The following is a 16,793-nucleotide window of genomic DNA, read 5'->3' on the forward strand; positions in this document are numbered from 1 at the left end:
GGCAGGACATATCCCTTTTAATGTGCGTAGGTGCCCATTTTATAACGACCAAGCTAAATTAAAAGATATATAAATTACTTTAAAATTTATATAATAAAAAATAATAAAGAAATTCCATAATAAAGAGGCTACAAGCCCGTACAGGGAGCTAACCCTCGCGAGGGATGGTACTTATTGAGCATCGCAGAAAAGTGGAGTAGATACATAACTGGCACCTACGCACATTCAAAGGGATCAGGCAGAGCGCACGAAACACTGACTGAAGTGGACAGTGGAGCGAAAGAGACATCATACCTTGTGTCTTGTCTCTATGGTTGGTGATTGGATTGTTTGGACGCCATGTTATTTCGCTGTGTTCGTTAGTACGTGGCAGTGTATCTGGAAGCGGAAGGATGGGATGAAGATGAATCAATAGTATGGGGTCTCAAACCTAGGAAAAGGAACAACAGGGGCCTCGGTGGTGATCAGCTCAAAGAAGATGCGTGTTAATCAAAGTCTACTAAATGAGGCTGAGGACTTTGTCACGGCAATGATGGCTTGGAGGTGGTCGCGAGCGTCAATTGATCAGGGCAAACAGCGAACCCTCGAGAGGCAACTACAACGCGAGTGCTGGCGTCACAGCGCCGCTGCCAGACTCGAAGTCGATCGACCAGTCCTCCGTACTACAGATCACATGGCGCATTGCGTTGTGTGTTAGCGGGCCCCGCTAGCAGAGTGGCACGGGTAGTCATGGCGGGGCAGACGCAGCCCTACAAGGGACGGGAGCCGCGGCGGTGCTGCCAGTGCCAGTTCAACGCGCGGACATGGAGCACTTGAGTATTGTTGAATTGGCCACGTGCCCAAAGTCCGACACTCAACTCTCGCACCTCGGTGCCCATCGTAATGATGCCCTGCCTCCGCCTTGTGTACCCCCGGCTGCTCGAACTTGTGCCTGAGCAAGGAACAGCTGCGTCGTCTCGTCATGGATGGACAGTGAGGCAAGTTGAAGTGCGCGCGTGCGACACAGAAACGCAAACCGAAACGGGCGACGACATGGGTCGTTTACTCGTCAGGCTCGCGTTCGGACTAACCTCTGACCTCACCTCACTCACTCACATCCCGGGTTTCCTAGAGATTAACTAACGTAGCAACTGCATCATCACTGATCCACAAAATCTTGATATGTTGCGTCTGCGCGTCCGCGTTCCACTAGCCAGGTTCACTACTGGGTTGAACTTGACCCATCCGCCACGCCTCTCTTCCTGAGCTTTCTTTGCTAGCCCATGCTCCCCTGCCGGCAATTGTAGTAGTAATCGCCTCCTGTACGGAGTAGGCGCAGCTAGTTACCTACGGTAGGTACCTAAGTCAGGGTCGTTCTAGCAAATAACCTTTAGCTCCTTCCTAGATGATGGCCAGATCGCAGTCTTATCTGTGGCGCACCTTCCCTGCTTTGGACTCCCTCCGGTCCCTTGACTCTAGAGTTCAGGACATCACATCGCCCATAAAAGGCACTCCTCTCCCTCCCTCCCCCGCTACCCCCGACGTTGCTTGATTTGATCTCTTCTTGGCTTCTTAGCTCCTTGGCTTCTTATCTCTCCTACCAGACTCTACTACTTCAATTCGCCTCTTCTCTCGTTTCTTGCAACACCGAGCGTAACTCCGCCACTTTCTTCACGCCACTGCCTTTTGCCCTCTGAAAGCGCTACTCGTGCTTCCAACACCTGTTCGATGACACAATCTTCTTCTGATCCTCCTGATATAGACAGCAAAAGCCCTGGTGCATCAGCAAAAGCCTATGGAGGGTTTGATGCTTTGTCCAATCAACAGCATACGGCCACCAACGCCACTTCAATCCCCCTAACTGAGTCGTCCTTCAGCGCCAATGTCCGTGACGCGACTTCTGCTGCTTTCGGGCACAACAAGAACAATGGCAACCCCTCGCGCAGTCTTGGTGGCTCCGTCGCCTTCAATGAAAAGGCCCAGCCCACTGAGTCTGATGCCAACTACCTCAGAGCTCTCCCTGAGAACACTGCGCCTGCTACATCTACGCAAGGTGATAGGCAAGGGTCCATCGTAGAGATCAAAGAAGGCAGTATTGACAAGGACACTACACACAAATCAGACGCCATCGACGATAATACGGGTGATGATGGCGCCTCAATGAAGAAGAAACGAACCTTTGTCGAAGAGCTCCGTAGATCCTTCTGGCTCGTTGCTACGTACAGCTGGCTCAACGTCCTGTTGATCTTTGTCCCCGTTGGAATCGTGGTTGCCAACATCCATGGTGTACACGGCGGTATAGTCTTTGCTATGAACTGCATAGCCGTCGTACCTCTCGCAGGATTGCTTAGCCATGCAACCGAATCTGTTGCCAGTAAGATGGGTGACTCCCTCGGCGCCTTGCTCAATGTGACTTTTGGCAATGCTGTCGAGCTCATCATTTTCATTATTGCATTGGTCAAAAACCAGATTCGCATTGTGCAGGCATCGCTTCTTGGCTCCATCTTGGCGAATCTGCTGCTCATCCTTGGCATGGGGTTCTTCCTCGGCGGTCTTCGCTTTCGGGAACAGGTTCGTTGTGCTAAATCGAATTCTTTCGTGCCACCGCGCGGTTATGAACTGGTTATGAACTAACCACTCTATTATAGATATACAACAGCACTGTCACACAGATGAGCGCTTGTCTACTGAGTCTCAGCGTTATTAGCCTGGTGCTCCCTGTAAGTATCTGTTTGCGTGCATGCTATATATCCTCGCAAAACAATTACTTACCGACCCCATAGACGGCGTTCCACGCATCTTTCAGCGACGACAAGCTTGCAGATGCCCAATCTCTCAAAATAAGCCGCGGGACCAGTGTAGTATGTGGGACCTATTCTCTAAGCAAGAGCCAATTTGATGAATGCTAACATGAACCCACCACTAAGATCTTGCTTCTTGTTTATATCATCTATCTGTTGTTTCAGCTCAAGTCTCATGCTTATATGTATGAATCCACGCCTCAACATATTGTGGATGCCGAATCGACACCTGGTCCTGCTGCAGCATGGTTGGATACCTCCAGCAGTTCAGATGACGATAGTTCCTCTAGTTCGGACTCGGATTCGTCCGGACATTCCCGGGGCACCATTGGCCGGAAAATGAAGAAGGTCTTACGGAATGGAATGCGTCGCAAGTCGTCGCTCGCCTCGATGGACACGACTGATGCCAGAGCCATGCGAAACGGCTCCGTTGGGACGGGAAACCCAAGCTCTAACGAAGAGTCCATTTCTGAGGCATCTTCGTCTCGCAAGCCATATTTTCCCCAAATGCCCTCCACCGATGACGGTGATTCTACCGATGATGAAAAGACTGGCCGGCATCGAAAGCACCGAATGCGTCGACACTCACGTCGCAAGCATAAGAAGAGAGATCGCAAGAAGCACGATAATGATCCCAAGCAACAAGATTCCAGTTTACTGCCTGAGAATAGTGTGCTAGCTAGTGGCGAGTCTGAACCACGCCGGGTAGATTTTGCCATTCCTGTCCAACTGGATGCCTCGTCTGGTGCGGCAGCGGAAAGTGGTAACGAGCCCGGCAACACCAAACGCCCGTTTCAAGGTTTCCGTTCCCTCTCCGTCAAGAATCTCGCCCCAAGCGTCTTCGTACAGAATTCAAGTACGCTGGTTGCCGCCCCTCCCACGCCAGCTGGACCTGTCCCTCGCGTTCGGTACGGTATCCGTCGCACAAACTCGTTGCCTGACCGCCTTGGCCAACATCAGCAAATTCGCGCGCCCGGTGCTATGTGGCCGGCCCAGATTCCTCTCATGTCTCTTAATACCGCGGCCGCAGCCACCAAGAGGCTCGACGACGACGATGAGGAGCACTTGACCCGCTGGGCTTCTGTCATCCTTCTTCTTGTCAGCACTGCATTGGTTGCGGTCTGCGCCGAGTTCCTCGTTGACTCTATCAAGGAGGTCACCGAAACCTCGAGTCTTGGAGAAGTCTTTATTGGCCTCATTATCCTCCCTATAGTCGGCAATGCAGCGGAACACGTTACGGCTGTCACGGTGGCGATGAAGAACAAAATGGACCTCGCCATTGGTGTTGCGGTTGGCAGTTCGATTCAGATTGCTCTGTTTGTAACACCTCTGGTGGTCATTTTGGGATGGATCATGGACAAGGAAATGACGTTGTACTTCACCTTGTTTGAAACAGTTTGTCTGTTTGTTTCGGCCTTTATCGTCAATTTCCTGGTCCTGGACGGCCGCAGCAATTACTTGGAAGGCGCACTTTTGTGTGCTGTCTACATCATCATTGCTGTGGTTGCATTTTTCTATCCAGAACCAAAAGATGCAAGTTCATGGGGCAGCTAAGCTTAACATTTGGATTGAGATGAACCAGCTAGTTTCTTGACCAGAATCTTGGGCGTGTATTACTGAGTCCCATGACGTCACCAGGGAATTAAGGGGCAGGTGAAGACTGGCATGAATGTTGGGACGGGTAGTTGTGAGTGAGACCTTTTCAGATAGAGTGGATAGATGTGAAATAAATTTAAAAAAAACGGTCATTCAGCACTATATAGTTCCTATTTGAAACTATTCAGACGGGCAGTGTCAAGCTGATCATTTAGACTGGCGAATATGGAGTCACACAGTTGCGATAGCTCAAGACCATTGTATGTCACGATGCATTGACTCAGTGGCTAGTATAGAGAGGTGAGAGAGATGATGCACGCCTGAGGAAATGTATTTTATTTATTATCATTACCCATAATCATTGCTCGTTTCGTTCTTGTCGTTGTTACATGTTCAGCCAAACTAGCACAGCCTTGTATCAATAATGGACCAGTCTCTTAATTCGCCGGTGTCTCATACTGCTGGACTTGTTCCTCAGTCCAATCCCAAAATGCCTTGGAGGTGCCATCCTCGGCGGCCTTCTTCAAGTCCCCCCGTATAGTCAGAAATCGACCCCAGGGCCCAACTGATTCGACAGTGTTAGCATGCGGGTGACCATGGTGAATGGTAGCTAGTCAACCAAGCAGAGGAACAACAACGAAAAAAAAAAGATACACTTACTCCAATCACCGGACTGATCCAAGGTTACCGCGGGCGACAATCCCGCAAACAGCTCGGTGTAGGCGCCGAATTTGGGCGGGTGCAGCACAAATGTCTTGAGCACCCTCGACATAAAGGCCGTCTGAGTCCTCCACAGCTCCGAGTCCAAATTGCCCGGATTCAAGGCGATGCTCAGCACGCCCTTGTCCCGAAACCGCTTCGCCATCTCCACGGCGTGCAGGTAGTTGCCGGCCTTGCTGAGCGCGTAGCTCGTGAACTCGCCCTTATCGAGGCGTTTGCCAATGTCCTTCATATCGACGCCGCCGGGGGGCACCAGGGGTGATTCGGCGGCGGACGAGGCGACCCAGATGACGCGCACAGTGCCGGGTTCCTCGGCGGCGGCGCTGGCCGTCTTGACAAGGCGCTGCGAGAGGAGCTTGGTGAAGAGGAAGGTGCCGAGGTTGTTGACTCACAGCTGCAGCTCGTAGCCTTGTTTCGTGACGGACCCCTTGGGCGGGTTCATGACGCCGGCGTTGTTGAAGAGCACGTGGAGCTTGGGCTCGCGGTCGAGGAACTGGCGCGCCGAGGAGGCAATGGTGGTCAGGTCGGCGAGGTCGAGGGGCAGGAAGATGAGGTCGCCGGTGGAGGAGGGGAGGGAGGACTTGATTTCTGATATGGCGGAGAGGGTTTTTTCCTGGGAGCGGGCGGCCATGTATATGCGTGCATTTTGGGAGTAGAGGATATGGGAGAGTTCTTTTCCTACGCCTGTGTTGGCGCCCGTTACGATATAAACCTGGTCGTTTTTGTGAGGTTAGGAAGAGTTTTTGGGTTTTAATTGTTGGGAAAGAGGATTGAGGGTCCCGGAGGTACCTTTCCTTTGAGGTCAGGGAGTTCTATTTCTGTAAAGGAGGGTTTGGGGGGGTAGAGTTGGGATATTTGGTCGATCATGTGGTTGAACATTGTTGTTGTTTTTGCGGAGCGGTTGATGGGGTGGATATGACTGTAGGTGATGGAATTGTGTGCTATGGGGACTGTATTCGGTACAGAGGGGATGAATATGAGGTGGTTGAATTGTATTCTGTAGGGAGTGTATTCGGTACGGGGAGGATGAATATGAGGTGGTTGGATTGTATTCTGTAGGGGGCGTATTCTGTATATGAGGTGTAGTTGGTATCGTTGGTGTGATATGTAAGGAGTGTTTATATCTAGTTGGTGAAGAATTGCAGAGACATGAGCAGTCGGGAAGGCACGATGAAGCGGGAAGCTAATACCAGCCACAGGAGGCAGCTGCAAGGCACTGGGGCGGTCGATGGCGCCCTGAGGCACCTACCCTTCCTTGCCTTGCATGTGCGCAGTTGCCGCGGGCCGGGGGAACTGGATTACGCCATCACCGACGAGTGGTGCCATGTTGCCATGTCTGGACCTCTTTCTTGCTTGCCACTCCCACAGCGAAAACGAGTCCGAGTGCGATGGGTGTGACAACATCTCACACACGGCCACACCGGTTTTTTTCTGGGTGAAAGCGCGTGCCGATGATGTCTAGGCATTCAATTTTCGATGCTCGCTCGCCTCCCCGCCGTTGCGACAAGTGGAGCCAATCTTTCGGACAATGATTGACAAGTGCCGTGGATGCGGATGCGGATGCGGATGCGATGTGGAGTTGCGACTGGATCGGACAGTGAGTGTATCCTGCAAATCATTTGTGTTCCGCGGAGGACGGGGGTGGGCTGCGGCCAACGACTCGACGGCAACTTGGCCGTTTGCCGAAAAAAGCCGACGAGATTACTCCGTATGGGTCGCGCTGAAATGTCAAAAAAAAAAAAAAAAACGAAACTGCTCCCGTCTTTGAATCTGGGGTCCCCGCGATACAACATGTCATGGCCCACCTTCCCGTACGGAGCACAGTATCAAGCACCAGTCGATAAAATCACGTCACTCGCCATGTCTTGGAAAACTGTGCCCATTGTACACACGCAGCTGTGGAAGGATAGACGCGTCGACGAGAAATACACGCCCGCCCGATCATCCCCCGCCGCAGCCGAAGCTACGTCCACACGACTTTCATGCGGGTGTCGCACCAACAACGCGGGTCTGGCGGCCTGGTGTGTGCTGCATAGCGAGCAAGTCCACAGCGAGGAATCAACCGGGGAGTCAACGTCGTCGTTGTCAGCGGCCGGTCGTGGTGCCGGCGAGGTGCCCAGGATCTTTGCGGCCGCGGCGACGGCTTCCCGGGACGAGATGTTGCTGCTGCACTCTGAGCTGGGCGTGGTTTGTCGGGTTTCACAGGCGTTTGAGTGTGTCAGCGTGACGGACAGTGAGCGCGAGTATCTGTACCGGAGATTGTTCGAGGGCCTCAAGGAGCAGCAGCACGGGGTGAGCAGACAGAGCCAATTGGACGAACTGCGGCATCATGAGCTGCTGGGAACGGCGGATGAGGACGAGCGCGGGAATGAGGAAAAAGACAGGCAGTTCCGGGCCTGGGTGTGGAGGGAGTTCAATGGTTGGGTTGAGTCTATGTATCCTGACGGGAGTCGGAGTGCCTAACGATGGATACTGATGAATTATACAAAATCCGTCCATGATAGTCAGTATGCGGCCACGGCAAGACAAGCACGCCAGGACAATCGTCTCAGACTGGACGGGTTTAACGTGCATCTTCTCTTACCTTCACGTCGGGCTGTCGGGGTCTCTAAAATCTGCGGGAGGTTACTCGGTTGACCCTAGATCGAAAATCTGGCGGCCGCCCCAAACTATCTAATCCATCCATCTGTTTATCCCCCATTCATCATCCGATTCAACCTCGGGGTTGTTCCAGCATTGGCAAGTTTCTACGCAGCGCCAGCCACATCCGGCGTACCGCCCTTTGCGGCTCTATTAAACTAATCGACTCATATCTGACGACTACCCTATCGCAGTCGCTCCGCTGCGACGGCCTCTCCAGCTTGGCAAGGAACTTGTCTGGTATCCTCGTCGTGTAGACGTAAAGCCACTTGGCCTCTCTCGTAGGAATCCCCATCAGCGTTGCCCTCTGTCCGCCTTCAGCTTCACACCCCTCCCGGCTACCCGACCGTCGTCGCTGAAGCTGTGCTAGCCCAATCAGTATGCCGATGATGTACAGGTCTTCGCACGCCTCGGCTGGCTGAATCATTAGCAGCTTCCTGGCTCTCCCCCGGCTGTGCCTTTTCCGAAAAGTCGATATTGTTTCGAAATTGGCGTACGCAACGAGCTGTGGTCCCCCCGAGTTCGTCTCGAAGATGCCATCCGGCCGTAACTGGTTCACAGTCTTGTCACCAAACTGGAACTCGACCTTGCCGGCTTTAAGACCACTGACGTTTCGAGACCGAAATCCATTTGCGCTGATACCACTGCGTCCTTTCTCATCAGCGCCTGTCGAGTAGCCCTGCAACTTGCACCGTTCTGCATCCATCTACACTTCTACCTCGCGCGAACTTACCGAGACGGTACAAGGCCAAACTCGGCAAGAAGAGCCTTCATGGCCAATTTCTGGCCTCTCCGCACCCTCTTCCAGCAGCCCTCTTGTAGCCGCTATTGCATCCGCGCTCGGCCAACGGCACTCGTCTTTTTCCAGTTGCTCTCCGCCAGGCTTGTAACCTAAGCCTTGTTGTAGGCCTTGCTGTGGCTTTCGTATTGGCACGTCTACCTTCTCGAATGCCATGTTCAGCAGCCGAACCTGGTCTCCGGTCCACGCGATGGTGGGCACGTACAGTCGCTTCACACTGTGTTCCCGAAGAATTGCATTCAGTGATCCTGCCTCGGGCTGGCCAATGGGGCTGTGAATTGGCCGAGGGCTTGCCTCCAGGCGTATCGTTTCACCATTTGCGACGACGACAGGCACCTTGCGCTGTACCGTCGTTCCACACTGGTTCCTCGCGATACAATCACTAAAACTGCCATGCTGCGTGGCATCTGATTGCGGCATCGTCGCAAGCATGGTCGTGGCGCCCTCATGTGACAACTGTAGATAAAGGGGCCAAAAAAGAACTACCAAATTCAACAGATTGGGAGGCTTGCAGTGTTCGTCTAATGTTGACGTTAAGGGGGCAGGCACCAGGGACGTCACTCGGTCGTGGCCCGAAGCGTGAATTTGGCTGGGCCCTGTCCGCATGTATATTTGGAACAGGAACCCATTTCGCAGCAACACCTGAGACATAGACCCATGCTTATTTTGAGAGAGATGTTAGCAGACCAAGGAGGGCCAGAGATGCGTTCTTTCAAGGCGCCATTTGCACGGAGCCGCAGGGCGACGGTTCAGAGCCGCGCAGTGGTTACACATGAATTCTGACTGATATGGGCATAATCATCTACTAGGTCATCTGCTGCCAATAGCGAATATAAAAAAAAGACAACCCCCAGTACTGTCACCAATGTTATCTGACGTGTGATTCGCGTGCTATCCTGGCTGCAAGAATAAAGCGTGGTGGGGCATGCATCTAGTAGCCAGGTACCCTAGTGGGTACGAGCTAGTAGGTACCGGGCAAGGCTGTGTGTTTGCAAATGGCTTCGTTGTTCGTGGTCAGTATGACGACTCTTGGCATCGCCCATTCTCTCAACCTTTCTTCATCATCCCCTTCCAAGCCTATTTGCCGGCTCCATCACTACTAGCATCGCGCGAGATTTCAATTTCTACCCCCAAGATAAAATTTAAGCAAAAAAAAAAAAAAAAAAAAATTCAGCGGTGGGTAGCTAACCATCAATCAAATAGAACCATTTCATTGCAAGCGAGCAACCCCACGTCATGACATCTGAGCATCACGCTGACAAGAACCACCACCATCAGGCAAAACTTCAACATCGGTAACACGGCGCCATGTGCTTTGGAGGCAAAAGTGAAAAGGACAATGACCCGGCTCCGAGGCCCGCTCAGCAGCCGCAGCGTCCAGAGCATGTAAAAGACCCCTCGTCCTATCCCTACCCTTCATCCGCTGCATCATCGTCAAATCAGCACACCTACGCACCACCATCCGGACCACCGCCCAGCCAGCAACAATACGCCGCACCACCGGGTCCGCCACCATCCCATCACCAGAATGAATTCGCGCCTCCGGCAGGACCTCCTCCAGGCTACAAGCCCGGATACGCACCGCCTCCCCCTAACCAAGACTGGGCAGTTCCTCCTCCTCCCGAGGCCCCTCCGTCCCAGGAGAAAGCCGAGCACAACTGGCAAGCCGCAGTGCCCGACACGTCTCTCTTCCCTCCTCCGCCGGCCATCTTCAGCGGACACGACTACTCGCCCGTCAACAATGCTACCGAGGAAGAAGCCGAGGCCGGGGAGGCTTGGTGCGCACAGCATCCTCTCACTCAGCCCATGCATATCGACGCCGCGGCCAAGAAGGCCCTCGACGCAAGCAACCTCCGCCTCATGGAGCCCGCCGGCTTCAACGGCAAGCTGAACTGGCTGGCGCTCGGCCACTGGGAGGCCTCGACGGCACAGAAGAGTCCGGACAAGTGCATCATCGGCTACCCGCCGCTGTACCTCGTCGACGAGCATGACCCCACGCGCTACGGCCAGCCCAAGACCATCTACTACGAGGTCAAGGTGCGCCCCGGCAGCAAGAACAACACCATAGCCGTGGGTTTCACCGCCCTTCCCTACCCGTCCTTCCGCCTCCCGGGATGGCACCGCGGCAGCCTCGCCGTCCACGGAGACGACGGCCGCAAGTACATCAACGACCGATGGGGCGGCAAGGACTTCACGCACGAGTTCCGCAAGGGCGAGACGCTGGGCATCGGAATGACCTTTGCGCCAAACGGCACGTCGCGCCCAGAGGTGTCCGTCTTCTTCACCAGGGACGGCGTCCGCGCCGGCGGGTGGAATCTGCACGAGGAGACCGACGCCGAGCAGGACTTGCCGGTGACGGGGTTGGAAGGCTTCCACGACTTGAGCTGTGCCATTGGCATCTTTGACAACGTCGACTTGGAGGTTGTCTTTGATCCCGCCAAGTGGATGTATAAGCCTACGTAGACACCGGCGCTCGGCGGCCTTGTTTATTTATTTTTTTGATTTTTTTGCAAGAGAGCTATGCTGTGTCAAATTCTGTTGAACCCGACACTTGGATGAGTTTAGGGGCGATATTTCAAAGAATCCATTTTTTACATCCTTGCTGGTGCTTTGGATTATCCTGCTTGATGAGGATATGCCGTTATTTCTGTGAAGAGAGCGACTAGTTGGTCCTTGCAGCGCTGACCAAAATAACACAATAATACACATGTATGATTTTGAAACCTTCATCCCAAACTTCATTGCGGAACACGTCGTATATGATGGAAATGGCTTGTCGCAAATGCAGAATCGGGACCACCGTCACTACGCTCTTTAGATATTCTAGGTCTTAAAATCTCGCAGACAAGACTCGCTTCTAATGTAGCGTCCCTTGTTTACAATCGTCACCGCTTCGTGTGCTTGTGAATACGCCACCATATGCCGTATATTTACATCCTGGCCGATCATCTCCTGAGCTACAGAAACCTTGCCATCGCGTCCTCGTCATAACCAGGCCATCAAAAACGCCTAGTACGCCCAGCTTTGCTCATGAAATGTACGTGTTACACACGAGTCCCTCTCATAATGCCAGAACTAGCCGTTTAAAAGATTTTGGTAATGCTCTCCCTGACAATGACACTATTCTGAGTCGCATCCCTCTTTACACGGAAAAAGCTGTCGCAGAAATCACTACATCGCATGTGTCTCAAAAAGTCCTCGTCGTGCGTAATCACAATGAGCTGGAAATTACTCTGCGCCTGCCTCGTCTTGATAATCATGTGAAGAGATTCCGCCAAGCTCTTGATGTTGTCGCGGTCCAAATTGGTAGTCGGCTCATCAAGGGCAATCAGCCCGCAGTTTACGCCAAAGGACTCTGCTAGGGCGAGACGGATGATGATGCTCGCGAGGACTTTTTGGCCGGCTGAGCAGCGGCCGCGCATGTCCATTTCCGTGTCTTGCTTGACCATGCAGAGGCGGTAGTTGTAGTTGCGCTTGCCCGAGGTGGATTCGTTGTCGGAGCGAATGAGAATCGTGTCAATGTCTGTGCCTTGGTAGGTGGACTGCCAGAGTTCGCCTGCAATGCGGTTGACTTCTGCCATCTTCATCGAGTGGAATTGCATGACGGCTTTGTCGACGGCTGCTCCGCACTGGGCTAAATCTTCAATGGCGGCTTTGGTGGTTTCGACACGGATGTGGGACTCGCGATATTTCTGTTTGGCCCCCTTGTAGTCCATTTCCCACTCCTGTAATAGCCTGCCTAGTTCTTCATCCTTGGTCTTCATGCTGCCCATGACGGATCCTCGTTCGGCAAGAAGGCGGTTGGATTGGTTCTCAAGGCTGCGTGCTTCGCTCTGCAGGCGTTCGTAATCTTCATGAGCGTTGCGATCCTCAAGCTCTTCAATCTCTCTCCGGAGAACTTCTAATTGCCGTAGGTGTTTGCGGTAGTTGAGATTGTCGCTGATATTCTTCTTCATACGGTCACCGCTGTCAATGTCTTGCTTCAACTTGTTTGCTCGAACAGTGAGGTCCGCAATGTCCTTTTCAGTGTTGCTAATGGATTTCTCCAAAGCCGCTATCGCCCGCTGATTGGATGCCAAGTTTGACGGTCCGCCTCGGTCAATATAGTCCTGTATATCATTGTCAAGCAATTTCATTTCGCTAACAGAGTTGGCAATCACGTCCCGTTCGTCGACAATCACTTGCTCCTTGGCACGGCCTCTTCGAAGAGTGTCATCGCGAGCGGATCGAGCGTCGACGATGCTAGGTTCTACCTTCTCAAGCTCCTCGTCGGCCCGTTGGATAGTCTCCCGCTGATGTATCATGTCGTCTCTGAGGGCCTGTATTTGGTTCTGGATATCATTCTTCTTGTCCAGTTGGCCAACCGCCTGGCCAATCTTGTTCCTGAGTTCACTTCTTTCCAGCTCCAAGGAGCCTAGTTGGTCCTTCATCCGCTGTCTATCCGTAGTCAATTTAGCCACCCGGTTTTTCAATCCCCTCATTTGCTCTCCAATGCTAGCCTGCAGCTCATGAATCTCATCAGCGCTTCGAGTGGTACCGCCAGACAGCTGTTGTGACATGATGCGGTCCACCTGACTTTCGGAGTCTTGAATATCTTTCATGAGCTGGGATACGCTCGAAACAGTCTTGGACAAGTCATCCAAGTCGCGCACTCGGCCGTCTTCGCCAGCAACTCTAGACTCGTGCTCTTCTAATTGGCGTTCGAGCGCGTCGTATTCGCTCTCAATCGCCTTGCACTCGTCACGTATAGATGGAAGCTCTGCAGTCAGTCGCTTGTATGTGTCGTAGCTAGATCGAACTGAACGCAGCGAATCCAGGCTAGCCATGGCCTCCTTCAGGTCCTTCTCCACGTCAACCTTGCCCTTTGGGTCAAGGTTCTTTTCAATTTTTTTGCTAAGACGATCCAAACTAGCGCTTTGACCGTCATCGAAATGTCGTTCGCAGAGCAGGCAGCGCTTCTTCGACTCTAGCATTCGCTTGCACTTGCTGTAGTAGTCTACAAGTGCATCGAAAAGACTCAACTCGTTGCGGTAGTCTTCGACCTGTTGTTCTACCGAGCCAACCTCTTCCTGGTAGTCATCAATGACTGCGCCATCTCGGACTTTGTGAAGTGCAGTCAAAACTTGTTTCTTGCACGTTTCCGCATCTCGGGACTTGGATTCTTGGGACTCCCTGGCATTTTTGAGTCTGTATTCAACTTTCTGTTGTTTCTGCTTGGCCTGCTCCAGACTCCGGCGAGCGTCTTGGAGTGCCTTATTTTGCTGGGTGAGAACAGTGTGAAATTTTGTTTCCAGTGTATCCAGCTCCCAATCACTGCCAATCGCCGTGGCAAGCTTAGATTTCCATGTATTAGTTAGGGTCTCAAGTTTCCGTTTTCTGTCTGCGACCTCCTTCTTCCTATAGTCAAGTTGCGCTCTTTCAGAAGCGAGACGAGTGCATTCGACTAGTTCTCGGCCAAGCTTCTCGTTCTCAGTCTCAAGCTGCCATAGCTTGTCGTTTTCGTCAGAGATATGTTGGTCCCAGTTGGCCTGTTCCATCTGAGCTTGTGCTCTGCTAAAACGTGCACATATATCTTCTAGCTGGCCATCCAAGATAGCCTTGGCACCTTCGTCAACATCAATTAGACTGGCCTCGTTCTGCAGGACACTCGTGCGCTTTTCAATGGCTCCGATACGTTGCTTTGCCGACACGCGGTCCTGGGTTCTGGCAGCCTTTCGACCCTCCAACTCTGTAATTACTCCAGTTGCCTTGTCCAATTCTGCGGCATTTTCCTTCTGCAGCCGCTCCAGGTCTCGCTTCTTCTCAGCCAGAAGTTTCTGGATCTTTTCGTTGAAAGACTTGACGTGATGTTCTGTCAAATCCCTATCGTAGCCTCGAAAGCCGTGTGTAACTGCAGCTTCTTGCAGCATCTCCATGCGAGCTTTTACCTGTCGCTCATATTTATCCTTGTCTGACTGATGTTTGCCCTGTTCGGAAAGCTTTGTGGACAAATTCTTGCGCGAGTCAGCCAATTCTTGCTGCAAGTCGTTGTACTGCGACTTGCTCTGCTCTGCTTCTTCTCGATATCGCTCCATGCTATTTTCGTATTGGGCGAGTGCAGTCTCAAGCGATGCGTCGTCCTCATGAAGCTCGTCAAACGTCTGTTTCAACTCGTTCACGGCATCTTGTCTGTATTCCAGTTGTTCCTTCTTGTTCCCAACATTCTGAACAATTTGAAGAAAACTATTGGCCTGCTCATATTTGCGGCGAATCTTGTCATGAGTTTCCTGCATCTCGGCCGAAAGAGCCTCGCACTTTTCCCGAGCATCCTCAATTTCGGCCTGCAAACCGGTCATTCGCTTTTCTGCTCTTTCACCCCGGTCTTTATTTGCCTTATTATGGGCTTCATCGTTTTGTAGCTTGCCCAACTGCTCCACATGCTTCTTGCGAAGTACCTTCAAGTTGTCAATGGCCTTGGTATACTTGAGAGCTTCGAATATTTCGTCAAATCGCTTCTTCAAGGCGGCAGGTTCGCTAAGTGGCCACAAGGACTCATCCTGGTGACAAAAGATGACGGCATCAAGGATAGCGGGCGAAACGCCGAGTCTCTCCGGAATCATTTCGTCAAGCTGAGCCTGCCTGGTGGAGGTCGTTGTTCGCTCGCCATTGTTCACTACGACAAGAGAACAGTCAAGGGTTTTCTGCGAGCGAGTCGTTTTCTTGACCGTCAGCTGTAGACTGCGGGTAGCGACATGCTGGCGGTCGTTGATGGAACGAAATTGCAGCTTCACCTGGGCCATGACCTCTTTCTCTCCACAGAGCTGGGTAACATTAGCGCGAAATCCAGGATGAAGATGGCATGGCGACAAGAGGACACTACTCATCGAGAAGACCAGAGCTTACTTTGGGGTCATGGATGAATGCACCGCCTTTGCTGTTTGGCGGCAGCTCTCCAGTAGTGGCATACTTGAGACACTCGATGATGGTCGTCTTTCCAGATCCATTGTATCCGACGATCAAGGTCAAGGGCGTATTGAATTGGATGGCCTCTCGGACCGACGGGCTAAAGGACCGGACTCCAGAGATGGAGAGTTTGTCGATTCTCGACATGTTGGACGGTGCGATGCATTGATTTGAAGGCCAAAGATTGGGCGTGGCCAAGATGGCTTGTTGAGTGAGCGCCGACTAGCTGGAAGTCCTCGTTCTCCTAGGCTGGTTTGGACCCCTGTATTCTCGTTGCAAATGTGCACGTTGCGGGACGCGCTAGGCAGTGGTCACGCGTTTCGGCGCGAGCTTTGGTGAAGATGAGGGGAGCGTCTTCACGTGCAGTGACATTTCATTTCACCAATAGTCCGTACGTGCGCCACACATGCGCCACATGTTGAGTACACAGTACAAAGTAGTACTCCGCACGCAGATATTTTGGGTACGAGCCACCATCGATGGAATTGGCATTTTGTACTTGATCTCTTGAGCTTGACACGTCAATGTTTGGGAAGACGATAACTAAATTATTACCAGTTATTACATTTTCTTGATAGTACTCCGCAGTATTCCGTTAACTTGTGCGTAGCACAGAGGACGGCCGGGACACTCCCTATTGGTACGGAGTACGGAATCGACGCCACGAGTCCGAGCACGCGGGTTGCAAAAAAGGCCGCACACCCCGAACCCACAACCACACACACAGGTGTGCGGCCTTTTTTGCAACCCGCGTGCCGAGCAAATCGGAGAATTAATGTGGCCGATTTTGCCTGATTCAGACTAGGTAGTACTAGTTAGTAGGCTTGGGCCGTTGGATCCCTGTTGAAGCGTGGTGCAGACCCCAGCAGCAGTCGAGCAGCGCGACAAGCCCTGGCCGTTGAAGCAAAGTTCAAGCTTCTTGGTGAGGCGGTATAGTGGTAGACTAGCCTTAAAAGGATGTATTCTGTATATTTTGTAATAGTATTGCAGAAGCCTGATGCCTCTGGAGCTCAAACAGGTAGTGCTCCGTGGTCTGGATGGTTGCTAACCATCATCAGGATGTACATAAGTGTGTCGGCGGCATGGAATACCCAAGTCGTCCCTGGAACCGCAGCTTGGCCCCTGCCAAGGAGGGGTAAAGAGACAAGATGAAAAGTCACAATTTGCTTTTGGAAACAGAGACAAATCTGATTGATGACATGTCAACCTGTCGAACTGGGACAAGAGGCCACCAGCGGGGAATTTCGATGAAACCAGACAGGCCGGTAGAACGGTACGGTGTAAGTGTCTGTGCTGCTCTGTACCGTGATACTCTG

General features: G+C 52.4%; 6 protein-coding genes across 6 annotated transcripts; 3 read left to right on the plus strand and 3 right to left on the minus strand.

Annotated features, from left to right (window-relative positions):
* Positions 1 to 1,038: 1,038 nt before the first annotated feature.
* J3458_009469 (uncharacterized protein) lies at positions 1,039 to 4,570 on the plus strand. The gene is made up of 4 exons (XM_007817687.2): positions 1,039 to 2,550; positions 2,628 to 2,699; positions 2,763 to 2,840; positions 2,907 to 4,570. The coding sequence occupies exons 1-4, from the start codon at positions 1,708 to 1,710 to the stop codon at positions 4,332 to 4,334; spliced, it is 2,421 nt and encodes an 806-aa protein (XP_007815878.2). The 5' UTR covers positions 1,039 to 1,707; the 3' UTR covers positions 4,335 to 4,570.
* A 243-nt stretch (positions 4,571 to 4,813) lies between these two features.
* J3458_009470 (uncharacterized protein) lies at positions 4,814 to 5,975 on the minus strand (the record flags this gene model as incomplete). The annotated part of the gene is made up of 4 exons (XM_066119804.1): positions 4,814 to 4,941; positions 5,037 to 5,419; positions 5,489 to 5,808; positions 5,886 to 5,975. 4 exons carry the CDS (start codon positions 5,973 to 5,975, stop codon positions 4,814 to 4,816), a joined length of 921 nt encoding a protein of 306 aa, XP_065975601.1.
* Positions 5,976 to 6,468: 493 nt separating this feature from the next.
* Positions 6,469 to 8,679, plus strand: J3458_009471 (uncharacterized protein). Its single transcript, XM_066119805.1, has one exon. It carries the CDS (start codon positions 6,645 to 6,647, stop codon positions 7,557 to 7,559), a length of 915 nt encoding a protein of 304 aa, XP_065975602.1. The 5' UTR covers positions 6,469 to 6,644; the 3' UTR covers positions 7,560 to 8,679.
* On the minus strand, positions 7,810 to 8,442 carry J3458_009472 (uncharacterized protein; the record flags this gene model as incomplete). Its single annotated transcript, XM_066119806.1, has 1 exon — positions 7,810 to 8,442. The coding sequence occupies one exon, from the start codon at positions 8,440 to 8,442 to the stop codon at positions 7,810 to 7,812; it is 633 nt and encodes a 210-aa protein (XP_065975603.1).
* Positions 8,680 to 9,509: 830 nt separating the features above from the next.
* RAD50_1 (DNA repair protein rad50) lies at positions 9,510 to 15,995 on the minus strand. The gene is made up of 2 exons (XM_007817692.2): positions 15,418 to 15,995; positions 9,510 to 15,335 (listed from the first exon to the last, which is right to left on the minus strand). The coding sequence occupies exons 1-2, from the start codon at positions 15,622 to 15,624 to the stop codon at positions 11,619 to 11,621; spliced, it is 3,924 nt and encodes a 1,307-aa protein (XP_007815883.1). The 5' UTR covers positions 15,625 to 15,995; the 3' UTR covers positions 9,510 to 11,618.
* Positions 9,844 to 10,998, plus strand: J3458_009473 (uncharacterized protein; the record flags this gene model as incomplete). The annotated part of the gene is made up of 1 exon (XM_007817691.1): positions 9,844 to 10,998. The coding sequence occupies one exon, from the start codon at positions 9,844 to 9,846 to the stop codon at positions 10,996 to 10,998; it is 1,155 nt and encodes a 384-aa protein (XP_007815882.1).
* Positions 15,996 to 16,793: the final 798 nt, after the last annotated feature.

Source organism: Metarhizium acridum (assembly GCF_019434415.1).
Source record: "Metarhizium acridum strain ARSEF 324 chromosome Unknown scaffold_141, whole genome shotgun sequence".
Classification (NCBI taxonomy): Eukaryota; Fungi; Ascomycota; class Sordariomycetes; order Hypocreales; family Clavicipitaceae; genus Metarhizium; species Metarhizium acridum.

Excerpts from the sequence above, each read along its gene's own strand:
- J3458_009469 (XM_007817687.2), top strand. The coding sequence starts at position 1,708 with ATGACACAATCTTCTTCTGATCCTCCTGATATAGACAGCAAAAGCCCT. Across the intron at positions 2,700-2,762 it reads TTATTAGCCTGGTGCTCCCT|ACGGCGTTCCACGCATCTTT; the intron begins GTAAGTATCTGT and ends CCGACCCCATAG. Across the intron at positions 2,841-2,906 it reads TAAGCCGCGGGACCAGTGTA|ATCTTGCTTCTTGTTTATAT; the intron begins GTATGTGGGACC and ends CCCACCACTAAG.
- J3458_009471 (XM_066119805.1), top strand. The coding sequence starts at position 6,645 with ATGCGGATGCGGATGCGGATGCGATGTGGAGTTGCGACTGGATCGGAC.
- RAD50_1 (XM_007817692.2), bottom strand. The coding sequence starts at position 15,624 with ATGTCGAGAATCGACAAACTCTCCATCTCTGGAGTCCGGTCCTTTAGC. Across the intron at positions 15,336-15,417 it reads CATTCATCCATGACCCCAAA|CTCTGTGGAGAGAAAGAGGT; the intron begins GTAAGCTCTGGT and ends AATGTTACCCAG.